At 37.6% G+C, this 23,454-nt stretch overlaps 3 protein-coding genes and 2 pseudogenes across 4 annotated transcripts; 1 reads left to right on the top strand and 4 right to left on the bottom strand.

The window, feature by feature from the left end:
• Positions 1-3,056: 3,056 nt before the first annotated feature.
• Positions 3,057-4,453, bottom strand: LOC121752612 (annotated as a pseudogene).
• Positions 4,454-6,646: 2,193 nt separating this feature from the next.
• LOC121751359 lies at positions 6,647-9,257 on the bottom strand (annotated as a pseudogene).
• Positions 9,258-11,996: 2,739 nt separating this feature from the next.
• LOC121752366 (phosphatidylinositol transfer protein 3-like) lies at positions 11,997-14,033 on the top strand. Of its 2 annotated transcripts, XM_042147393.1 has the most exons (7): positions 11,997-12,326; positions 12,398-12,656; positions 12,735-12,771; positions 12,857-12,962; positions 13,043-13,153; positions 13,242-13,368; positions 13,694-14,033. In XM_042147393.1, the coding sequence occupies exons 1-6, from the start codon at positions 12,159-12,161 to the stop codon at positions 13,356-13,358; spliced, it is 798 nt and encodes a 265-aa protein (XP_042003327.1). In that variant the 5' UTR covers positions 11,997-12,158; the 3' UTR covers positions 13,359-13,368; positions 13,694-14,033. The 2 variants fall into 2 exon arrangements, with proteins under 2 accessions (XP_042003327.1, XP_042003326.1); XM_042147392.1 differs by lacking the exon at positions 13,694-14,033 and having other exon boundaries at positions 11,998-12,326; positions 13,242-13,492.
• On the bottom strand, positions 13,613-17,801 carry LOC121752365 (glycine--tRNA ligase, mitochondrial 1-like). The gene is made up of 10 exons (XM_042147391.1): positions 17,629-17,801; positions 17,085-17,239; positions 16,143-16,525; positions 15,927-16,044; positions 15,499-15,693; positions 15,181-15,405; positions 14,924-14,983; positions 14,607-14,687; positions 14,063-14,468; positions 13,613-13,940 (listed from the first exon to the last, which is right to left on the bottom strand). Exons 1-10 carry the CDS (start codon positions 17,750-17,752, stop codon positions 13,723-13,725), a joined length of 1,965 nt encoding a protein of 654 aa, XP_042003325.1. The 5' UTR covers positions 17,753-17,801; the 3' UTR covers positions 13,613-13,722.
• Positions 17,802-18,576: 775 nt separating this feature from the next.
• LOC121751195 (glycine--tRNA ligase, mitochondrial 1-like) lies at positions 18,577-23,093 on the bottom strand. Its single transcript, XM_042145909.1, has 9 exons — positions 22,900-23,093; positions 22,301-22,683; positions 22,068-22,185; positions 20,854-21,048; positions 20,544-20,768; positions 20,395-20,454; positions 20,027-20,107; positions 19,488-19,893; positions 18,577-19,079 (listed from the first exon to the last, which is right to left on the bottom strand). Exons 1-9 carry the CDS (start codon positions 23,077-23,079, stop codon positions 18,862-18,864), a joined length of 1,866 nt encoding a protein of 621 aa, XP_042001843.1. The 5' UTR covers positions 23,080-23,093; the 3' UTR covers positions 18,577-18,861.
• Positions 23,094-23,454: the final 361 nt, after the last annotated feature.

Here is a 23,454-nt window from a genome sequence, read left to right as displayed (position 1 = left end):
CTCGAGGGGACTAACTGATACGGAGAAACCCGTATCAATGATAATTGGCGAGAATTCGCCGGATATTGAAGGTCCGTTCGCGGAGGAGTCTCTGTCGAGCAACCGATGAACAAAGACGGAAAAGTAAATTGCAGAAAAATAAAAGACGGAACGATAAAGATAATTATATTTCTTTCATGATTCCTTCAAAAGATAACAAAGACTCATATTTATAATACTCCCTAATAACCTAACTTAGTGATCAAGAAATAGGAAAGATATGGAAATCAATAATATATGGAATAATAGAGATATGAGGATATTCTATAGATATACTCGTATCAACTCCCCACGGTTAAAATTCACCTTGTCCTCAAGGTGGAAACCATGAAGCCACAACGAGAGTTAAAAGCCGAAGCTTTGGCGAGGTATCTCCTCCAGGATCAAATGCACACCGAACAGTAGAGCATCTCCCTTCATCACCTCCATCAAAAATCATCAAAGGATGACTATTGTGGTTGCCAAAATTCATCGTTAAAATGGGAAGCTTGTCCACGCGTACCAGAATGCTCAAACACGACGTGTCCTTGCGCGGAGGAATCCACCGTTTATCACCGTCAAGCGATGTTGGTCGATGATTCATTCTTGCAACGTCACCATCAATTGGATTCGCGTCATCATTAAAACCTATATCGTCCAAATTGTGAAATTTCTCTGTAACTCTACTCTTGCCGAGAGAAGAACTAAAGCAGTCGCGTTTCACACCCTCTGAAATCCCCAATTTTATAGAACCGGGGAAAACAACAAGTAGAAAATGAGGGCCCGATGTTGGAATGGTATTAGAGTCGCCCGACTGAGAGATCACGGCTAGTGGGAGTGGGTCATCGTCTAACAATTCGCCCTCATCTCCATTGATATCGTGGCTGCACGGAGGAGTTGGCGGGGGTAGATTCATGGAGCTCAAGAGTTGTGATATTAGATGTCTTCCAACGATATGCAAGGACTCTGTAACTCCTAAGATGATTGAAGATTTGAGGCCTCGTAAATTTAATCACATGATTAGGAACAAGGATCTGAAGGAAACTAAGGTATTCAGGGCAGGCAAAACAAGGGCTGACTCTGTTTTGCCAAGATTATTGGCTGGAAAAGGGCGCCTAGATTTGGAGGTAGTGTATGTAGTCGCGTTCGATCCAGGAGGGAAAGTCTCAATGCTTTTGGTATCATCAACTTTGTCCGTTGTTCCGTGGTTCCCACCTTGAGGACAAGGTGGATTTTATCCGTGGGGGAGTTGATACGATCATATCCTAATTAATTAGTTATCTTTGATTCACCAAATCTTTCCATATATTATTTTCTTGTTTGGTAAGTTAGGGTTTTTAGTATAAATAGAGCCTTTATGTAATTAATTGCCCATCTATGAAATAAACGTATTTGGCTCAATTGAGTTTTGCTTCAAGAAACAAACCCTCGGCTGCCGACGAGTTACACTCGCGCTCAGCCACCCCCTCTGCCGGACTCGTCGCCGACCCAAACGCTTGGGCGCTCGACGACGATGGTACTAGTTTCTTGATTGTGTTCGATAACCCCTTTTGCTGTTCACGTCGCCGACCCCAACGTTCGGGCGCTCGATATCGACGGCAATTGTTTCTTCTTGATTACGTGTGGACTTCGACCGTTGAGGAGGAAGATCCTTAACAGTGTGGTTGTGAGTTTGTGTGTACGTATGTATTGTATATGTAGCACTAAGATGTGTTATTTTAATAAAATCCCACAAAAGAATTGGTTAAAAGCTAGGAAATTAACGATGCAACCAATAGAAAGTTTGGGGGGGATTTCTCATGCAAATCAAGGAAATGGAGAGGAAATTACAATGGAATTTAGCTTAGATTTTTCTTTTCTTAGCCTCCAACCAATACTAAGCATTATCAAGCAAGAAACGCCACTGTGACGTGGTGCATAGTAATATAAATGTATTTTATGTAAAAACGAAATACTATATATTTTGTCCTCGAACAGCATTCTTCCCAATTACTCTATTAATTATTTCCACCTAAATAATTAGATTTTTTGTACTTCAACCAAAATATTTCGGACTGATTTTGATAGAAGTCTAAACAAAACCGTTTCCCCATAAGAAGCTGTCTATTTCCAAATTAGTCAAATTTATATTAAAGAACAAAGAAATCCTACTACAAAATTACCCAATTCTGTTGTCATGTCTCAAGCTCTCTCTCAAAACGGGCTCTAAACATTTTAAGTGAAAAATATTTATAATTTAAATATTCAGAGGGTGTTAGAGTTTAGTTTAGCACTGTAAAGTACTATTTTTGAATGCTTGTATTTGTAAAAATTCTTTATTCATTTTAATCATATTTATGAAAAGAAATGTTTTGTTTCAATATATTTTGCTTATGCATTTATAAGATATTTTGAGTTATATTTAATACACTAGAAACAAATGAGTCAAAGTCTTCTACACAATAGACTAGTTGTGCACTGCGTTTAGGTAACTTAGTATCCACCATTTCAAAAATTAGTGATTCATACGAACATTATATGAACAATACTCATACAGGGTATTATCTTATTTTAAACTTTATTACAAGTATGTGTACACCGATAAACGAACTTAAACATCTATCAAAATATTTGTTATAGGTGGAGCTAGACATGATACATCGATTGATGAAAATTAAGTATAACTATACATTAGGTCCACAAAATTAATGAGCCAACATAAAAAACATAGATATTACTTCCAATCTTATTGTATAGGTTAGTAACCTTCTGAATTTCCATTTCTACCCTTCCGCGCAACAAGGATGACAATAACAACAGCTCCCAAAAGGGCAATCGGCCAAACGAATTCGGGCACCATCGTAAATTTAGACGCCCGTAAGTTGTAACCCAAATTCAAAAATAAATGATACATTTATGGAATTTTAATAGGAGTAGTAATTAATTTTTTGGTGTTGGAAAGGCATGTAAAAAAACTCACCAGAGTTGGAAGAGGCTTAGGATCAGAGTGAGCAAGTAAGAGGTAAAACAAGGCCATGAATCCGGTATGGCTTTCAACGCTAATATAGTTTGATACAAGAGTTAGTGTCTCTCCCCCACGATAAAACCAGCCTCATTTCCAGCTTCATTTCCTTTCCCATATATTGGCTTCGATGAGCATATGGTTCTTCCTCCCTGTTTCAAATACACGTGTCAACTGTTGCGTTCAAACCATCTCACGTCGGAGGATTAGAAAAAGTTACCTGGCCATATAGTGTGTGGTGCCTACACCCCCGGCATGCTGGTGCCCAACCCCATACACCACTTCTCCACCAACCGGAAAACTAAAACTCACACTTTCCGTATCAACGCAGCCATCTTTCTCGACTCCACCACCACAAGATTCAACTCCATATTCAACCTACACAACAACTCATCAATCTAATTAGAATAACAATATTCTAACACATATCAAGTTTGTGAAGTTGAAAATTAATTACCTTACAATGGTGAGTAGCTCTGATTCCTTTGGATTGATCAGCCTTTGTCCAAACATCAGTGACAATCGAAGATGAATCCCACTCCACATATTTCACAGTATACCTCAAATAAATTCTCTTATTTTCGCCACGAAACCCTTGTTTGAGTCTGCATCTGCTATCATCAGGACAGCAATGCAACCCACCTCCGGCTTCAAAAAAACCGTAGAGATCACACCTGCACTCCGTGCATCCCATCTTATCATCTGCACCACGCGTGTCAATGGCGTGCACATTTAGCACCCACCCTTCCTCGTACCCTATATAAATGGCACATATATATTTATTTTCATTACACATTGAACTACTAATAAGCCGGATCCTACTATAAACTAATGGAGTACTATTTCAATTACTTTTCTTTTTTTCTTTCATATTTTATCAATTTTACATTAAAATTTTTGTCATCCATAAAGTATCTATTTTTAGGGGACTAAGAGAGTATTATTAGTGAAGTACCTTCCGGGATGGTGGCCGGATCACCAACTTGGATTGCATAGGGATGAGGAATATGAGTCGATGTTCTGCGCGTTTCTGCTCCCACGCCAAAATACTGCGTCAGTCTATTCCCGCTAATCCCACTGTTTCTCACGATGCTCAGATCATCATCACCGTCAACGCCACTGTGTTTCCGAGCAAAGTATCGGTTGAGAACCTAGTGATGGAGATAAACTTGATGGAGAGGCACCGAATTTCCTCTCTCATCGACTAACTCCGCGTTGAAGCTCTTCAGCCCGATGTGTCCACGTGGGAAATCGATGTTGAAGTAGTTCTTGTTCGAGACTAATCCGGGCTCCATCACCATCTCTGGCGATCGGAAAACCTCGGTTTTCACGACGTTTGTAGCTGCCATGGTAGTGGTTTGATGATGAATGACTAGGAATAGGATTGTTACCATGATTATTGCAAGGTTTGCAGCCATTTTCGGTGGTGGGAGAATCAAGAAGAGTGTTTGGATTTGTATTGTATAAAAGTGGTAAATAATGCCCTTTTCGACGATTAGGTTATTAATGGACATGCACAAAGACAAAATCTAAGTACACGTATGATATCGACGCAAATCACGCAAGACTTTATGGTATGTTCCAGAATATGGATACAAACAACGTTTAAAATAATTGAAATAACAGAGAGAAGACTGTAATATTATATACTCCTATACGAAGCAAAGCATGGGTTAATATACTTAAAAAGAGAGAGAAAAAAGGTATAAGGGCTAGATGTGGAGATGTAGACGTTCTAGCTACATACTGTATGATATATTTAAATGCAAGAGGGTAACCCAAAAGAGATATAGGCAAAAGGGGAAAGTCGAGAGCGACAGTTGAAATTGACAATTAATTAGGAGATTAAAAGTAAAGATTTTTGTCCATTGCTAGTGAGACGTAGGCATTTGTTGATAATTTGATATATTAGTATGATATATATAATGACACATAATGTCATAATGAAAAGTAGGCCGTTATGTGTATCAGTATGTGCCACATATTAATCAGTGATCAATTTAAATTCACTATATATGTATTACCTCAAAATTCGTAAAACTAACGTATTCAATAACATTTTGTTAGAAGATAAATGCATCCCCATACCTCCTCTTTTGCATTTTCTTTAATACTCCTACAACAAAGTATGAATGGCCGTGAACCATACCAAGGCATTATTTGGGGGATATACTGTACATTTGTAATAATGATTTGTATCATAGTATTATCATGCGTGAATTCGCATAAAGTTTTAATAGATTTGGGTTCAGCAAATTATTTGAGACATGTTATATATGTCTGTCTATCGTAAAAATTATTCTAATTAACTTCTGTAACCAATTATATAGTTGTGTTTCTATACGAAGCTAAACAGGAGTTATATTTATATGACCAAAATTAATGTTTAAAATACCGAATTTTTGTTCAAATATCACATGAAAATAATCGACTATTTTCTCTCTGGGTCACCCGGGTGACAGGCGGGAATACTTACCACTATACTACAACTACTTGGTTACTTGTTTGATCACATTAAAATTTATATCTATTAATGAAGTGAATTACAATTAGTTAATAGGGGCTCTTTGGACTAATAAAAACAGGGTGTGGTTGCGGACGAATAAAAGCATTAATATATTTATCATAAATGAAAGTATATAATTAGGAAACATTTTGTTAGATGAGAGTCATGGGACCGTATATATTTGCATAAAAAGAGAGAGCAAGATAACATACGATTTAAATCTACTATAAATAGTTTAAAAATTCGTCATAAGGCCTGTCTAGGCTTGGCTCCTTCATAGTTTGAGTTTATGGATTGTTTTGTCTAGTTTGACTTTGGGTAATCAGTTTGCAATTTTTTGCAATAGAATTTAAATGGAGGGAAGAAATATGATTTATTCACACTTGTTAATCTTCACTCTAGGTTTGCTTGAGGATCATAGAGCAACCACCAAAGATACAAGGGCAATAGCTTTGCTACACATTTTTGGTGTTGTTATTCATCCACTTGCAAAATCTCTCGTCTATGCTAAGGGTATAGTGTTTGTAGGTAACTACTATTAACTTATACCCACCATCTCTATAGCTACTAGTAACCACCATTGTTATCTTGTCATCAATGTAGCCAGTTTCTATTTCACCTCATTGTAGCACGTTGCTGTTAACCATTAGTATGTAGATGCTTCTAGCCTTGTTTATAGTTTTGAAGTTTAATTGCATTCGAAGAAATGATTTGGTTAGTTGTTGTAACACTGCTAAGATTGCATATAACAAATTACAAATCTAATAAAACTCCCCCACGCTGTTATCTTATAGATAAAATTCTCATAATAAGGGTGTAGTGATATTTGGTGCTATAATACAATTAGATTAAGCAATGACTTCATTCACCCTGCATTCCCTCAACTTGACCTCTACAGATGTGCTAGTAGTGCCACCCACGACAACAACATCACAACATTCATATGGTTTTACATTAGATAGGTTTTACATTTCACTACTCTTTCTACTCACGTTCTATTATAAAAGTAATTATATAAAAGTGGGATCCACATTCCACTATCTTTCTTTTCACTCACTTTTCTTTATATTTTTAAAACTCGCACAGAAGTTTTTAGTCGCATATGGGACATGACACATTGGCTACCACGGTTTAAGGTCGGCGAAGGGCCCCGTGGTCCAGTTCAAGAAGGGCTCCCCGGGCTTCAAGAAGGCGTCGTCACGGTGGGGCGGGGCAGCTTTCGAGCAAGTCCATTCAAGATCTGATGGAAAGCATCTCCCGGCTGAGCAGGCTGCGGGAACAACATGGCCTGTTTCATGGGTGGATTGGCGAGCAGCCGTTGTTTCCTCAGTATCACATCAATGGGGATTGAGGTGAGGATCGTGTCGAGCTTAGGTACGTCTCTCTCTTGGACGAAGACTCCGATGTCCTCCCACGGGATGGCGTCGGCGAAGGGGAGGACGATGTGGTCAGCGATGATGACGGGGATGCACCCGAAGACCACGGCCTCCACGAGGCGGGGGCTCCAGGGGCGCCCACCCGAGTGGGCTGAGGCAGAAGATGGCTCGCTGCATGTCCTCGTAGTAGGTGGGAGTGTGCTCCGTTGAGATGTCGAACAGAGGGTTGTTTTTGAAGTTCTCCCACACCGATGCTCGCGCCCCTCGTGCGTAGTATCCACCCTGAGGGTCGTTCCCGGCGTCGTAAAACAAACCACGGAAGTAGACGAAGATGGCTCGAGGAGTGGTGGGAGGGATCACATGGGTTTGCATTTTTTGTGGAGGAGCGTAGGGCGGGATCGTGATGGATCCCTCCCGTTGGCACACGTGGTTCCGTTGTCCAAATGTTTGAACCAACGTGGCACGTTCCAGCAACGGAAGAATCCCCCTCTCAACTGCTATGTCCTCCTGTAATTATCAGGACAGTTACTATAAAGGTTCAACAATGCACACTCGAATTCTATATTTGTATGATAATATCAAATTTGGGACCGTGTTGATAGAAATCCATGGATTCCATTATCAGGACAGTTACTATAAGGGTTCAGCAATGCACACTCGAATTCTATATTTGTATGATAATATCCAATTTGGGACCGTGTTGATAGAAATCCATGGATTCCATCTTAAAACCAATTGGTGATAAGAGGAGAGGCACACTCGAATTCTATATTTGTATGATAATATCCAATTTGGGACCGTGTTGATAGAAATCCATGGATTCCATCTTAAAACCAATTGGTGATAAGAGGAGAGGCCCCAATTTGGGACCGTGTTGATAGAAATTCATGGATTCCATCTTAAAACCAATTGGTGATAAGAGGAGAGGCCCATGGGACTTATACAGTGGATTAAGCTCTTTGTATATACCGATATGGGATATTATTATATTCATTTTTATGTTTCAATTGCCAACACGTGTTACTCATACTAATAAAGCAGATGTTATGTTGCACTTGCACATTTTCCAACAATTATTCGTATACCTTACTTGATAGTGGAAGCAGGCACCAAAGTCGTGGGGCACGATGAAGAAGTGGTCGGCGCCTTGGGTCCGGTTCCAGTAAGGGGAGGTGGTGGAAATGAGTAGGATGGAACTCCTCATGACGCGGGGGGACTTGAGAGCATCTCCAATAATAGGCGAGCGACCAGCTCGCCGATTTTTGGCGCTCGTTAGTCCGCTCGCCGAACTATTGCAGCCGGCGAGCGCTAAATCGGTGAGAATTTCGGCGAGCGCTCGCCGATCCGCTCGCCTCTATTGCAGCCTTCCGATCGGCGAGCGAAAATTTTAATTTTTTTTATTTAATGTTTTTTTATGAAACTCATTCTTGGTTGTTTCTCTTTTATAGAGACATCCGTGAATGTTTTATGTTCCACTTTCGATGTGGGACAAACTCATTCTTGGTCGTTTCTCTTTTATAGAGACATCCTTGAATGTTTATGTTCCACTTTCGATGTGGGACAAATCATTCTTGGTTGTTTCTCTTTTATAGAGACATCCTTGAATGTTTTATGTTCCTCTTTCGATGTGAGACAAACTCATTAATGAGGATGTTGTAATGTTATTTTAATTTTAATGAAGTGTGCTTTTTTAATTAATGTACTTTTTAAAGTTTTAATATTATTATTGAATTTTCCCGTATCTGTGTCGTAAATTTAATTCCGTATTTTGTGTGATTGTTAATGATTTGTTTTTTATAATTTTGTTTATTATGGCTGAGCTATTGCTTGTCCAGTTTTTATTGCTTATGATGTGACAGGAGGAGTTTGTGGCTGGGCTATGGCTGGCCGATTCTTATTGCGGATGCTCTGAAGGGCAAGGGGAGGCCGTCTCTGGTGAGGTCGCAGGTGGTGTAGACGGGGATGTAGAACCAATCGGCTTCTTGGGGATTGAGGGTCCGGACGGGGCTGGATAAGAGGAAACGGTGCATGTATATCTCAGCTGCAAACATATGGTGGAGGCATCTCTCCTCCTTTTCTACCATCTTCTTCTTGTATTTGCTAGGGAGTTTGTACACGAACACTTTTAGCCTTCCCACTGGATCATCTTCCAACACATCACCAGCACTTCCTGACATTGGCATATTTTTAAATATGTCATTTGGATACAAAACGACGTCTTTTGGTGATGCTGAAAACACAAATTCTTACCGGAGATTCTCTCGGTTTTCTGACTTCTCTTGAGCTTGAAAGTTTCAGCCCTCAAAGAAGATCCAAGAAAGAAACACATTATCAAAGCCCATCTCAGATTTCTCATTTCTGAATCAACAGAAAAAAATATATATCAACAACAGCTGAAATGTGATGATACCTTTTCAGCACGGAATCTGCTGCACCAAGAAACGGAAAGTAGGGATTTAATCAGCAATTTGAAGGAGTGATTAAAGGAGGGAACTTTTGTTATAGTTAGGATGTCACTACAAGAACCACTTTTCTTTCTCACTTCGCAATAAAATTGAAATCTTGATTCAAGTGATTTTTCGTTCAACATTTATAACTATAATCAAAGTTAGTCACAACTTTCACGAATTAAGAAGTTACTTGTAGTACATGTATAAAAGTCTTTTTAAAAACTTTATAGCATCTGTAAAAATAAAATGTCCATTTCAAGAAATAAACCATGTACAAATCAACCGAAAGACTAATTAATCTTGGTATGAGGATAATTAAGCTAATCTTTACTAACTTATTTAATGTAAAAGTTTCGTGGATGGCATGTCTCAGAAACATTTAAGTTCCATTCAATAGTTTGATCGATGATTTATCAAAAAATGAGTTTGCAGTTGGCATGTCTCACCAACTTGAAAGTAACATAGCTGTTTTCAGGGTTATTGTGGCAATATTTGGTATGACTAATTATCATATAATCTTGCAAAATGAACTGCCCTTTCTTAGTATATGGTTTTCTGCATATAAACGTATAAACATATTAATTGTAAATGTGATATGCCAAGGTAGTAGTGACGCACATCAGAACTCTATATTAGTACTCCCTTTTGCCTCATAAAAGATGTCTCAATTTTCTTTTTAGTTTGTTCTACTAAAAATGTCACATTTTCATTTTTATAAAAAGTTCTCTCTCACAATAATATAAATATTATATTTTCTCTTTACACCTAACACACAAAATAAAACCTCTTAAAATTCCGTGTCATTACGGAGTGAATATGATATTGTCTGTTTTGGGCAAAGCCCACACGGTTTTGCTCTTTGAATACTTCCCAAAAGACCTTATACTAATGGAGTTGGGGTAGCTCATATATATGCTTGCAACTCTTACTCATTCTATGATGTGGATTGTGGTTTACACCAACAATCCTCACTTAAACCAAGACCACTAAACCAACATCACCCACAGGTCATCATAGGTCTTGATCGAGCTCACACAGAGACATCGGAAAACTTGCAAGCGCAGTTCACAGAACCCCGAGCCACACAGGCCCGCCATTGAAGCATGGCTCTAATACCACTGTAGGGGTTTGGTTGTGCACACCTGAACTCCACATTAGTATGACATTGTCGCTTTTGGCAAAGCCCTCACGGTTTTACTTTTGAGATATTCCTGAAATATCTTTACTAATGAAGTTGGGGTAGCCCATAATATACTTGAAACTCTTACTCACTCTCCAATGTGGGATGTGATTTGCACCCCACAAAAATGATATGTTTCATTAAAATAAGTTTTTTTTATATTCCTATATTTTTTCATTTCTCTTCTTATTTTATTGAAATATTATTGTTTTTAACATCATAAAAAGATGTCGATTTATATATGGATGGGAAAATTTGAGAAAAATTGAAACTTTGTAATTTAATATTTAAATTTCGAAATGGCTATTATTCCTTAATTTTATTCCTCAATCTACGTGCTCATGAGAAATGCACCAACGGTAATGGAACGGATGAAGTATTAGTCATGTTGATGACCATCTCTTTTAAAGTTGTCAATTTACATTAATTTCTGAGCAGTATGATTCAATACTTTGTCGCCATGGTCCTTCATGAACTAAAATGGAAAATTAACTAAACTTTTATAAAGAAATGGAAAGTTTCCTACCTTTATGGCCATATATATATAGATGATCAATCTCAAGGTTACCTTCTGCTTACTTTGAATCCACCTAATCTGGATTTTAAACTGTGTTATATTCACAAAAGCTAATCGAATAAATCCATTCGATTTGGAATAACTCTAATACTACGAGTTAGTTAATTTCTTTTATGTTGTAAGTTTTTGGTTATGATCCTAATTTTTCCAATACATTTTATCATGGATTTCAAGCTAAATTGATATCTCTAGCACCTTAACATACTTCTATGAAATATAAAATATTATTGAAATGTAAATATTCTTATAAAACATTGAACTTGTATCTTTACTGGCTAATAATTCATATTTAATTTTTTATTTTATAAAATAATTAATTAATTAATTTTAGTTTAACTCTTTTAGTCTCCAAGACGCCTTATTTTATGGCTCATACTTTAAAAAATGTGAAAAAATATGAATTGCAAAAATTAGTGAAATGTGAGATTCATTTTTACTAATTTTATAATGAGATATAAGTAGAATGAGTTAGCGGAATATGATGTCTAGTGAAATGAGACGAGTAACGGCGGACGGATCAAAATGAGAAATATAATTGGGGACAGAGAGTATGGAGTAATATTTATTTAAGTTTATCATCCATAAATTTTAATTATATTTTATCGACCACTAAATTTTACTAATAAATTTTGTATAACTATTTAATATATTTCTTTTACTAAATTTTACTGGTCCGATCAATTGAGTCGTGGATCAGTAATTTCGTCTGTTGGCTTATATTTGAGATCAAAGTTTAATACCCATAACAACTTCTAGGAAGTTACATTCCAAACAAAAAACATAGCACCAAAACAGGAAAAATCAACACAAATTGCCAAACAACAAGTCAATAAATTTGAATTTCCAAACTTGATGGCCAAATCACATGACTTTTCCTCCTTCCTTGAGCCCCCCTACCTCCATCATTGCCTAAATATAATTAATCTGCCTGCTAACTAAACTGCCTAAACTCTTTCAGTTTGTGACTGAAATTCATCACAATTTCCAAATTCAATAAATACAACTACACATAGAATATCTCCATAATCTTACTTCATAATCAAATCCCAGATGGAGAAAGCATTGAATCAAGAAGTGGAAGAAAAGGAAGAAGAAACATTTTACTCTCCCAATTGTATAGAGGAGAAAAATGAAGAGATTCAAAGCAATGGTGATGAGGAAAAGAAGAAGATTCATCAATTGAGAGAGTTAGCTGCAAAGCAAGATCCAGCTTGCAAGGTATGTATAGTACAGCATGCTCCAAACACACACACAGAGAGCATGAGATAATGAAAAATGGAATTATGCAGGAAGTAGATGAAGCAACATTGAGAAGATTTCTTTGTGCTCGTGACCTTGACATCGAGAAGGCTTCCGCGATGCTGATCAAGTACATGGCTTGGAGGCGAAAGTTCGTCCCAAGGGGCTCGATTTCAGCATCTGAGGCTCCCAACCACATAGCACACAACAAGGTGTTTATGCAAGGCACGGATAAGAGAGGCTGTCCCGTTGCACTTGTTTTCGGTGCTAAGCATTTTCCCAGCAAAGGAACCTATGAAGAACTCAAACGTTAGTACTATACTTACATATATATTCTGTTTTTTGCAACATTTTATGAATTACTGTACATTTTCATTGTTTTTTCAGGTTATGCAGTGTTTGCTTTGGATAAGATATGCTCTAGGTAAAAATGAATCTAGTCATGCTACATATTTCTGACATTTGGAAATTTCTATGTACTGATTTAGTTTGGATTTTCTTGATGCAAGAATTCCTTATGGAGAGGAGAAGTTCACAATAATTGTGGATCTTGAAGGATTTGGCTACTCCAACAGCGATGTTCGAGGGTATATTGCAGTTCTCTCCATTTTACAGGTGCGAGATAACCACCATCGTCATGATAAGTTCGAATTGCATTGACATCCCTACTAACTGTTTTGATCCGTGTGTGATAGGATTATTACCCAGAAAGACTCAAGAAACTGTTCTTTGTTCATGTATCGTACGTATTCATGACCGCATGGAAGATTGTGTACCCGTTTGTTGACAAAAATACCAGAAAAAAGGTCATTTTCGACTTCACATAAGCTTTGATTGGAATTATAATATGTTTCTTTTTTGAAGAAATATATCTGATATTTTAGTGTTATGCAGATCACATTTGTGGACAACAAGAAACTACAAAGTGCTCTGCTGGAGGAGATAGATGTAGATCAGCTTCCACAGATTTATGGAGGCAAACTGGAATTAATCCCAATTCAAGATTCCTAAATCAAGAAAGGCATATATTTATTAGAATTGCATCATTGATATAGCATGCTACATATTTGCAATAACTTGTAAAAGGGGGGTAATATATTGATGACAGATAACATCATCCCACATTAATGAATTGAATTCATCAATCTTGCATGACTAATATACATAAGTTTAAGACAGGAATGGAATTGGCACAAAAGGTGTAGTGACCCAAAAAAACACATCAAAGTAGCTCAACCACTTTGGCTGAAAGAGAGATTGTGTGATTAAATAAAGAATGTCACTATTATTGTGTGAAAGAGGTAAAAGAATGATAGTACTAACATTCAGTGAGGATTGTATGATAGGCCTACCTAACAAACCAACTCAGTGTTGGTCACGGCGAATGAGTTGGATACCTCAACAAAATACCACCCCACGTGACCGAGCCATCAGTCAGTTGCTTGGCCACGGATGCCACCTCATCCACGTTCACACGAATCTGCTGCTTGCTATCTCTTTCTCGAACAGTGACAGAGGACGTAGAATCGACTGTAATGGCGAAAGGAACTCCAAGCTCATCCGTTCTAGCATATCTCTTTCCTATAGAGGTACCTGCATATTTTAGGTTCGCATTTATTAAGTTTTATTAAACACAACCAGGGTTTATTGATTAACTATGGATAATGGAGCATTCATAATCTTCAATATAAAGATAACTCTCCACAAGAGAGTACCTGTTACATCAATCTTGTACGAAATCCCAAAAGCCGTCAGTGACTTGGCGATCTGCTTAGCAACTTCCTCATATTCTTGGTTCTGAATGAGGGGAAACACTGTGCATTTGATGGGAGCTACCAGTGGAGGGAAACGGAAGACGTTCACTTGCTCATCGCCGCATTTACTAGGCCTCATGTAAAAAGAGTGCTCATAAAGACAGTATATGATCCTTCCAATTCCAAATGATGGCTCGATGACCGATGGTGTGAAAACCCTTTGATGTTCCTTTCTCTTCTCTATGGAGATGGACACCATACTATTCTTTATAGTCACAGTTTTGTTAAGAGCACAAACACGTAAGGTGGCTTCTCCTTTTCCTTCCAAATTCGCTTTCATCTCCATTGCTTCTTCCTTGCCCATCGCCTGATTTCAAGTTGGATCAATTTTTGCAGAAGTGGTAAATCATGGGTTAAAAAGATAAAGCAAACATAAATGTGATGCCTCATTGAGTAATAATATAATGTTGAGACACAAGATAATACTGCATACATAACTAAATACCTCTAATGCTTCCACCACCATCTTATGATCACCTTTGAAGGCAAGACCTAGTTCCTTTTTAACAGGAACTACGGTGAGTTTCTGAAGAAGATGAAAAAAATATCAGAAAGAAAGCTTGAAAAACAAACATATGTTTCTGAAGATAGGGAAAATCAATGCAATTTCACGAGTACTCCTCCCAGTTATGAAGTTATGATAGTCAAATATGAAATGCCTGACACCCTCCGATTATAGAAAAAGACGGGCATTTTGACACTTTAATCATGATCTCTATAAGAACAATGTGCGGTGTAGAGTGAACAAGAGCGAGGACAGACCTCGACTTCTCTAGGCTGTTCATACTTTTCGTATGCCACCAAGGGTACACTGCTTCGATCCTGCAAAAGTAGAACTATAAACATCATATCTCTTTGTAGCATAAAGAGAAATATTCTGCCTCTCACAATTATCACTCGGCAAAATACAAATGTTTTCTTCTAGAAATTGCTTGAGAAACGCTCTATCACACTAGATTTATCTGCCCCGGTAAATAGCACAGGAACAATGAAGATTAGTAAATGAGGCAAACTCTTACAGCATGAGCCTGCAGATCATATGCTGATCTATCGGCAATTCCAACACACTCAACCCAACCATAAGAGCTTTCTATTTCAGCATCCCAACAGTCTACGGAATAGTGTGCCATCTCATTTCCCAGATGTTGGCGGAAACGCAGACGATCTTTTGCAATTCCAAGTTGCGTTAAAAACAAGTATACTCTCCCAATATAATAACCAAGTGTTTCATTATCGATGATCCCCTGAGACACGGAAAGCACACTGGTAATATTAAAGGGAGAGAGAGACAGATAGACACACAGACAGACAGAGTCTCAGGAAGAAGATAAAGAAACCTGAGAAACTGCTTCGCCAATAGTCAACCTTCTTGTTGGTTGTCCAGACATCTGGTCTTCTCTTGGGAATATAAATAATTCCAAGTCTGAAACCTCGGAAAATTTAGGAAAGGACTTGTGTTTAGGATCCACAAAATGTTCGATCTCAGCAAGCGTAAATTCACGGACCCTTAAAAGGCCTTGCCTTGGAGAAATCTGCAAAGTTCACGTGTTGGTATATGCTGAATCGTTATGAGGGCCACAACTCTCTCAAAACAAATTATTAAAAGCAACTAAGAAAAAGAAGAGAAATTAAGATGGAAAAAAGCAATAGCTATCGATATAATTAGAGATAGTTGCAAGACTTTCTTTGTCTTTATGGACATAAATTGTATACTGGACTTTGTGGGTCGTGTGTTGTGCAAAAATAGTAAGATTGCATACTAGACCTCATTTCTGAAAGCTTGACCAATCTGTGCAGCTGCAAAAGGAAGCTTGTTGCCATTATAGTAGTATAAGTCCTTAAAGTTCACAAATATACCTTGAGCGGTCTCCGGACGCATGTACCTGCAGCAAATTAGACTAGCTAAGTTAATCTATGAGTGTGCATATCCATTTTGTATGTTTGCAGTATTGGTGGCAAACAAAAGTCAGTAGTTTCTCACCCAGAGCTGGATCCAGATGGCCCAATTGATGTCTGAAACATTAGATTGAAAGGATACGGGTTTGAGAGAGCGTTCTTAGTATCCGGAGCAGTAATGCTGTACTCCTTAATCTTCGCACAAAGCTCCTCTGCAGAGAAATCATCCAAAACAGCGAGAATGTGTCTCAGTTCGGCTGCCTTCTCTATGCTAAGTTCATGGTCTTTCTCTAGTTTGTCTTTGCAGAAATCCTTGAGCAAATGATCTGCTCGGTGACAAGCTCCTGTTTTTTCATCTTTGACCATAAGGTCAGTGAACTTATCGACATGACCGGATGCCTCCAGTACAATGCCTGGCGTAACACATGGGCAATCAACTTCTAACATGTTCTCTTCAAGTACAAAATGCTGTGACATTTAAACAGTTTTGGACAGAAACATCAATTATATTTTTGTGAACAAGTAACGCAACAGAATTAAGCACATACCAATCAAAAAATGCAACAGCAGACATTTGTAAAACAAAGATTTTAAGTAACTCAGGGAAGAACGAACAAAGTGTGCATATCCATGAAATAAATTTTGTTTCAAAGACAAAAACCTAAAGGGAGGAAATAGAAAAGCTCAAAATACAAATACAACCAGTAGTCTAACAAACATACAAAAAATTAACACCAATGGATCTAATTATATCTCATTATTTAACTGTCAGTCCTTGCAGTCATCATATATCCGGTTAACATCTTTCAGTCAATAAAATAACTACTGTAGAAAATATTCATCTCAACTGAAGTGAAAGCCAAATCAGCATTGCCAAGGAATTGGTTGTAACATCTCCATAGTACATACTGAACCAACAAAAAATGACAATCACGCGATCATGGAAGGAAGACTGAAACAATCATAAACTAAAACATTCAAACCAGCATTAAACCAAAGTATATGGAAAAATGGAAAGTGTGCTGACCTGACGCCAAAAGGCAAGGACGTTGGCCTTGACAGCGCAACCAGGTGGGCCATAATCGTAAAGTCCAGCAACACCACCGTATATTTTGAAGGAAGGGATGTAAAACAGACGGCGCTCTAGTGTGTTAACAACAGCTTGCCGGAATGCCTCTCGTTCTGGGATTCTTGCACGGCATTTCAGATTTTCAGCATACAATAATAAGATCTCAGTTCACCAGTTTCCATCAAGAAAGATAGTTCTTCACAAGAATAGGATTAAATGGAATTATGCAATCGTTAATTCAAATTCTAACCAAACTAAGACAGGCATATCAACCTCAAAATATAACAGCTGAAGTCGCAGAGGATTACTAATTAATCATGTAATTCATGATAAATCAACATCCAATTTTGCATTTGACAAGCTATAAAAATTGAGTCTTGATCAGCAAAACAGTCTCCTTTCTCCCATATTCCACTAGAAAATGGCTACAAATTTCTAAAGGTACAATTTACCTTAAACCCCGCCAAAAATTACAAATCGAGTAAAATGGGAGGCAAATAACCTGTTCTTGAACAGGGGGTTTGTGGTGAAGACACGGTTGAATAAGGTTTGGAGGTGAAAAAAGCAGCACCACTCCGACGAGATGGCGGCCACAGAGAAAATGCTCTCCTCTTCAAGACTTCCATTAACGACGACTTTTAATTGCACAACACTTTGCACTAGTATAGCAATGGTCGAAGCTGATTTTATTTTCTTGATCCATATATATTTTCACTTTTAATTACTTTAGTTAATTTTATGTGTTAAGTGAAGAGATAAATATGAATAATTTTAAAGTTAATGCGAGAGCTGTTTTTTTTTTAAATGAAAATATAAACTAAAAAAGAAAAATTGATCGACTAATAAAGTGGTTCCTATTTATTTTTACTTTTGGACTAACCTTATATTGTAGAATAAGGTAAAAGATAAATCTCCTTGATTTTTGTTTGTGACGTACTTGTATAAAAGAGGGAAAAGAAGATAAATGGATGGATCGATATTTTTCGGAACGTATAATTTGTTTTACTCCATGTCAAATAATTAGTCACCATATTCTCCATCGAAGCCTCTTCAATCTTCATAAAACATAAATTGAATACCAGGTATTTACAATAGTTCAACAAAATCTTATACAACGTCTACCCTAAATCATTATTTTAACCATGAAATAACTTAATTCTGAAGACTACAAATTACTCCATTCATTCACAAACCGTATATAATTAAACATAAAAACGATTTCATTTTATAAATATGAAGTGTTTGTAAAATTTGAAATACAAAATAGTGTATAAGATTAGGCAATTATACTCTTTGTGACTGTTTGATCTGTTACATAAAATAATCATGAAAAATATAATTTAGGATTGAGTTGTGAAATTATTTTAATTAGAGGAAGATGATTATGACTCATTATCATATAATATCCATTGAGTAGCGAAATTTAATGTCATGAACCATGCACAATACATGTTTAATCCCAAGATATAATCTTGCAAACCACACGGCCCAAAATAAAATTTGATCGTACAACACAAAGCTTTGCAGCAAGCAAGCCTGCAACAACGTCTTGAATAGCAAAGGTTTAATAACATAGCATGGTAGTACAGCATCTCGATATGAGTATATAAAACAAAATTGACAAGAAATCATCAAGTTATTTTTAACAAGTCAGTCTAAATGTAAATAAATTCAAATTTTAGAGAAGATAATTTTACCAACTCCGTATTGTATTGTGAGACAACGGAGGCTCGACTCATGATGAATGAGTTGGGTATTTCCACAATACATCTGGCCATGTGCTCACACCATCAGTTACCTCTTTCATCAGAGATGACACCTTATCCACATCCACACGAATTTGCTGCTTGCTATCTCTTTCCCGCACTGTCACTGAGGTTGTAGAATCAACTGTGATGGCAAATGGAACACCGAGTTCATCAGTCCTTGCATATCTCTTTCCTATCGAGGTTCCTGCACAGTAAAGCTCACATGAATAGCTGGAAACTACATGTCAAATTAAGCTCCCAACATGTGTATAATTTTTGGATCACAAAACCTATTAAGTTAATAAAGGACCAAGGAACTTGAACAACATTTGGTTCAAACTGATAGAACCAACATAAGCCCAAGGTACCTATCAAGTACAGACCAGAAGCCTGAGTTCATAATGGGCGTAAATCACGGAGTAAGCCAAATGAACAAACTAAATAGTTCTACACCTCCTATAGGTTCACAAAAAGTATTTGCTGAAGAGATGGAAAAGAATAAGGGAAATAAAAAATGAGAGAGAAAGGGCATACACACAGATTGGTATAACCACACTAAAACATGTTAACATATAAACATATTTATGGTAAATGTCATATGCCATGGTGCTACCTGTTATATCAATCTTGTAAGAAATCCCAACAGCAGTCAATGACCTGGCAATGCTTTTGGCAACTTCCTCATATTGTTGGTTTTGGACAAGGGGAAATACTGTACATTTGATTGGAGCTACCAATGGAGGGAAACGGAAGACATTCAACAGTTCATCTCCATCTTTACTAGCTCTCGTGTAAAAAGAATGCTCATAGAGACAGTATATGATTCTCCCAATGCCAAAAGAAGGTTCAATCACAGACGGTGTGAAAGTCCTCTGGTGTTCTTTTTTAATTTCTTTGGAGATAGACACCATGTTTTTCTTTATAGTCACAACTTTGTCAAGAGTACAAACACGGAACTCAGCCTCTAGTTTTTCTTCCAAAGTTGCTTTTAACTCCATAGCCTCCTTTTCTTCCATAGACTAATCAGAAGTAGCAAAATGAGAAAATCTTACAAAATCTCATAACGAGAGTAATATGCACCATATGGACATGTAGTAGTAACTTCAAAAGGGAATGTAAAACTTGAAAACAAAAAGAATGACCAGTATGTACCAGTAATGCTTCAACCACCATTTTTTGGTTTCCCTTGAAAGCAAGACCCAGGTCCTTCTTGATAGGTGTTATGACAAGTTTCTGCAGAATAAAGCAAAGACGTCAGAAAGCAGGGTGGAAAAAACACACTATAAAGGACATAGTCAGACCGTCAAAGAGACGAAACTAAGGAGAAAGGTCGGCAAGGTCAAGAAATCATGTTAGGAGTGTAACAGAAAGTGTTGGAATAAATCTCTCCTCGGACTCTAAAAGAGCATTTATATATATTACATGCTATCAACATACTAGAATCCTGATTTCAGTAATATGGTATGCTCAGAGTAATATAACAAACTACAGAAGGAGCTAAGATAAGACGGAGTAGAGACCTCCACTTCTTTAGGTTCAGCATACTTCTCATGTGCCACTAGTTCCACACGGCTTTTATCCTGCAAAATTATAGGTTGAGCACTTAGGTATTACAAGATTTAAAATTAAAAAAATCCAATGTAGATGAGCAAACTTGATGAACTCGTACCGTGTGAGCATGTAAATCATATGCTGATCTATCAGCAATACCAACGCACTCAATCCATCCATATGAGCATTCAATTTCAGCATCCCAACAATCGGCAGCATAATGTGCCATCTCATTTGCCAAATGTTGGCGGAACCGTAGGCGGTCTTTATCGATTCCAAGTAAGGTGAGGAACAAGTATACTCTTCCAATAAAATAGCCGAGAGTTTCATTATTGACAATACCCTGAGCATACAGGATGATAAGTTGATGTCAGCAAGGGAAAATTATACGCCACAGTAGAGATTAAAGCAAAATGAGTGGCATGGACCTGAGAAACTGCTTCACCAATTACTATTCTCCTAGCTTGCCGTCCAGACACCTGGTCTTCTCTTGGGAACATTAAAAATTCCAATTTGGATACTTCAGCAAATTTAGGGTGTGACTTGTCATCAGGATCCACAAAGTGCTCAATCTCAGCCAGCGTAAATTCGCGAACCCTTAAGAGACCTTGTCGTGGAGAAATCTGCAGACCATGAGTAAATGTCAAGCATTAATGTCACAGTGACACAGATACAAAAGATCTCATGTGTCTGCAGTTATACTGGCACAAATAGAGGTTAACATAAAATAAAAAATGTAAATAGGATTTTCAAAATGTGCATGCTCAATAGAGCTCCAACAAAACAGAATTTAACAGAGCAAAAAAGCCCAAAACATCTTATAATCTGTTCTGTCCTTCACATTTCTTAAAACATCTATGCGCCAGTTTAAGTGGATGCAGTTTTAAAAGTAGATCCATTGTTAGAATGCTTCAAAAACTTGCACTCCCTCCGTTCCGGGATAGTTGAGTCATTTCATTTTCTACACTCGTTTTAGAAAAATTATACTCTCTCCGTCCCACTCAAGATGGCCACATTCTTGAGTGGCACGGGATTTTAGGAAGTGATGTTAGGTGGAATAAATTAAAGAGGAAAAAGGTAGTTGAATATTTTAATAAGGAGAGAGGAGGTTATTTCCAAAATTGGAAAGTGGTCATCTTGATTGGGACAAACAAAAAAGGAAAGGTGGCCATCTTGAATGTGACGGGGGAAGTAATAAATAGTTAAAGTGGAAAAAAGTTAAGTAAGAGAGAGAATAAGGTAGATAAGACTCTTATCTACCTTATTCTATCACATACTTTATTCTGTCTCCATTTTAACTATTTATTATCATTTTTCCAAAACGAGTGCACAAAATGAAATGACTCAACTATCGCAGAACGGAGGAGTACTCAATATCCCAAAAGGTGGTAAGCATGCTGCCAGCCTGCCACACAGACCCAGCCAACTAGCAAATATGTGCTACTGCTAGGCAACATTACACTATGTATTAAGTGTCGGATTAGGTGGGACATATTAAATATTAACAGGCATCTCTCTGAGATGTGCTGCAGTGGCTGCACTCTTCAATTACCAGATACATATACAATCACCTCATATCATGTTTATCATTTTACGTGAAGCTACAGAGCCTGTCTGAAAATAACTTAGAAAATGTACAAACCTCATTCCTAAAAGCTTGACCAATTTGTGCCGCTGCAAAGGGAAGCTTGTTGCCATTGTAGTAATATAAGTCCTTAAAGTTCACAAAAATGCCTTGAGCTGTTTCAGGACGCATGTATCTGTATCAACTTGAGCATTAAAACACCAAAGCAAAAAAAGGAAACAACCAAGTAATCATGTTTCCACTGCCTTAAAACTTTTACACTTGAAAAGGTAAAAATATTGGATTCTCACCCAGTGCTTGCCCCAGATGGCCCAATTGATGTCTGAAACATTAGGTTAAAAGGATAGGGGTCCGAGAGACTGTTTTTCGTATCTGGAGCAGTGATGCCATATTCTTTGATCTTTGCACCAAGTTCTTCAGAGGAGAGGTCATCCAGCACGGCAAGTACATGCTTCAGTTCGGCTGCCTTCTCTTCGCTCAGCTTAGGATCTTTCTCAAGCTTTTCTTTGCAATAATCCTTGAGCAGATGATCTGCCCGGTAACAAGCTCCAGTCTTTTCATCTTTGACCATAAGGTCAGTGAACTTGTCAACATGGCCAGACGCCTTCAGCACAACCTCTGGGGTAACACACGGGCAATCAACTTCCAACATGTTCTCTTCTAGAACAAAGTGCTGAAACATCAAAACATGTTTAATCAAGCAAAATCAAGGGCAGGCAAGGAAGCATAGTGTAGTTATAAATTACTAATTGGAAACAACACAGTAATATATTACTACTATACATACAATACAGAAAGAACAATTCGAGCAACTATCTAAGAATCATTAAAATCCAAATAATTCGGTGGCCTAGGAAACCTAGAAATAAGAGAAGGAAAATCCGCGGACCTGACGCCAGAAGGCAAGGACGTTGGCCTTGACGGCGCAACCAGGTGGACCATAATCGTAAAGTCCGGCGACACCGCGGTAGATCTTGAAGGAAGGGATGAAGAAGAGGCGGCGTTCGAGCGCGTTGAGAACGAGGTGCCGGAATGCCTCCCGCTTCTGAGCTTCTTGTGCAGCGTCCATTTTCTGAGTGAGTGAAGAAGGTTTTAGGTTGAAATCAATAACCCCCAATTTCAGATATATATACTCCTTCACTCGGAGAGTGTCGCCAGTATCGCCAAATTGCGATGTAGCCCCTATAGTTTGACAAATTACTAATTTAGTCCTAAACTTAGCTCGACTTCTTTCATCTAGTACTATCAATTTACTGATTGGATTTTTTCTTCACTCAAAAATTTCTATCATAGGAGTATATGCTTTTTCGACAAAAATTATGCAGTGATTTTCTCAACTAAAACAATTAATCTACTCCTATAAAACACATGTATCATGGTCACTTCAACATACATAACATGATTTTATAAACTCAATTTTTGAATTATTTTTATTGGACTACAA

Source organism: Salvia splendens, chromosome 10 (genome assembly GCF_004379255.2).
Source record: "Salvia splendens isolate huo1 chromosome 10, SspV2, whole genome shotgun sequence".
NCBI classification, from domain to species: domain Eukaryota; kingdom Viridiplantae; phylum Streptophyta; class Magnoliopsida; order Lamiales; family Lamiaceae; genus Salvia; species Salvia splendens.
This window is presented reverse-complemented; position numbering and strand designations above follow the sequence as displayed.